Genomic DNA, 2,143 nt, shown 5'->3' on the forward strand with positions numbered 1-2,143 from the left:
AAAAATATCAGTACAAAATACAAAAAATACCCGACCTAACAAAATAAAATAAAATTACACACGTGGATGAAAAAAAAAGAAACTCCCAAATCCGAATCCTTCCCCAATTCCTTTTGTTTTTTTTAGAAACCCTTCCCCGATTCCTAAACCTAGAAATAATCACTTACTTCTTCTTCTTCTTCTTTTTCACAGAAGGGTTTATAAACTGTTGGTTCTGGTGGTTTTATTCCCCTGGCCACAAAGAAACCTAAACATGGTGAGGCGATCAAACAAGAAGAATAATAATAAGAAGAAGAAGAATACTTCCACAGGAGAAGGTACTGTTACTACTACCACTGCTGCCACTACTACTACTACTACTACTGTTACTACTATAACATCATCAACAGATCATCCTCTTTTTCATATTAGTAGTATTAGTAGTATTAGTAATGACAACGATTGGTTAGTATTTGAGATCCTAAACAGACTTCCGGTGAAGTCCCTTGCCCGTTTCAAGAGTCTTTGTAAAAGATGGTGTTACTTAATCGAAAGAGATCAACAATTCATTGATTTACACTTGACCCGTTCTAAAACACGCCTCCCCTCTCGTCTACTTATCGTTGTCCCTCTACCACGCACACAGAAACAAATAGAAACCCTAGAAAGTTTACAAGGTAGTTGTTACTTTGACATTTGGCCATTCAAGGAGTTCCATCTAACAGCTGACCTCTTTTTTCAAGAACAAGAACTGAAATTAGTTGTTGACACAGTTAGGGAGATAAATTCGGAATCTTACAATGTCATATCAAAACCGGTGAACGGCTTAGTCTGCCTCATTGACTCAGACATACGTCATGTTGTTCGTATACGCAACATCACTACTGGAGAAATGTCACCTGGGTTTCAATCATCCTCGATAGTCGTGGGAGAAGAATACATCTCTTCCCCTAACTTTTACGCATTAGGCTTTGATCCTGCTACTAATCAACACAAATTGGTATGCGTCTTGACCGTATCCTCACGTCGTCTCTACTCTAAATCATCTATTGTCTGTGGGGTTTTGGCCATTGGACACCATAATAATGGATGGAGAAGGATCAACGAGATCCCACCGTATGAACTAAATGATGATTATGTTCATGTGAATGGTGTCATTTACTGGTCCAATTGTTCTCTTGATCGTTTGGGGTTGATACCTCGTCGTCCTGTATGCTTAGTAGCATTTGACCTAGGAAGTGAAAAATTTACAACGATCACAATTCCTGAATTCATCCTTGATCGCCACCCTCGAGATCTTGGCTACTATTTAATTTTCGAAGACATTGTTCAGTTATTTGAAGTGGATGGGTATTTAACTATGGTAGTTAAACTAAACAATCGCACGTTCAACATGTATATTTACGAAGATGATTATTACATGGAAGAGGATGAAGAGTTCAATGGTACGTCTACTACTTCTTCTCTTAAGAACGGAAGATGGACTGAAGTGAGTTGTATCACCTTGCCTTCCTACATGATGAACAATCATAATGATGTCAAGTTCCATACTTTCATCGGGTCAGACGACAAGATTCTCGTAACATCATCTCCTTTGAGCATGGAGAAGGAAGGTTTGTCTATTTACTGTTACAATTGGAAGAAAGGTACTTGGACAAAGGTTGATGTAAGTGGAATCCCATCCTCAGTTCCGCAACTAAGCCATCATTGCTTTTCTACTACTTTCTCCGAAAGTCTTTTGCCCCTTAACAATCACAGTGCTCTCTGACACCATCCTAGCGGAGGAATCAACTTCACTCGACCTCTATTTGCCTTCATTGCATTTCTTTTCAAGTAACTTAGTACCTTATTTTCTTTCTATTTAACTTATGTTTGCATTCGTTTTCATGTAACTTGTAAGTTTGAGAAAATAATTTGAATAAATGGGATCTGTTTTCTTATTGTCACATTTCATAATAAGTTCTCTCTCTCTCTCTGCAGTTGCTTGACCACATTGTTAGTCAATTTTTCATTTTCTATGGAAAATGATGCTTCGAGCTGCAAGTCCAAGAAGATGACAGTCCAAAACGGTCTTTTGCTTTATTGCCTAAATTTGATACTCCTGTCAGACAATCGTTGTTACAGTGCTATACCAAAAATTATTTTACTTTTTTTTATTTTGACA

General features: G+C 37.6%; 1 protein-coding gene across 1 annotated transcript; it reads left to right on the top strand.

The window, feature by feature from the left end:
* Nucleotides 1-38: 38 nt before the first annotated feature.
* LOC147558442 (F-box protein At2g23160-like) lies at nucleotides 39-1,919 on the top strand. Its single transcript, XM_086660109.1, has one exon. It carries the CDS (start codon nucleotides 254-256, stop codon nucleotides 1,745-1,747), a length of 1,494 nt encoding a protein of 497 aa, XP_086516235.1. The 5' UTR covers nucleotides 39-253; the 3' UTR covers nucleotides 1,748-1,919.
* The last annotated feature ends 224 nt before the right edge of the window (nucleotides 1,920-2,143 follow it).

The sequence above is a fragment of the Eschscholzia californica genome, unplaced genomic scaffold (genome assembly GCF_041429995.1).
Source record: "Eschscholzia californica isolate CP2 unplaced genomic scaffold, dmEscCali1.0.p SCAF_2, whole genome shotgun sequence".
Classification (NCBI taxonomy): domain Eukaryota; kingdom Viridiplantae; phylum Streptophyta; class Magnoliopsida; order Ranunculales; family Papaveraceae; genus Eschscholzia; species Eschscholzia californica.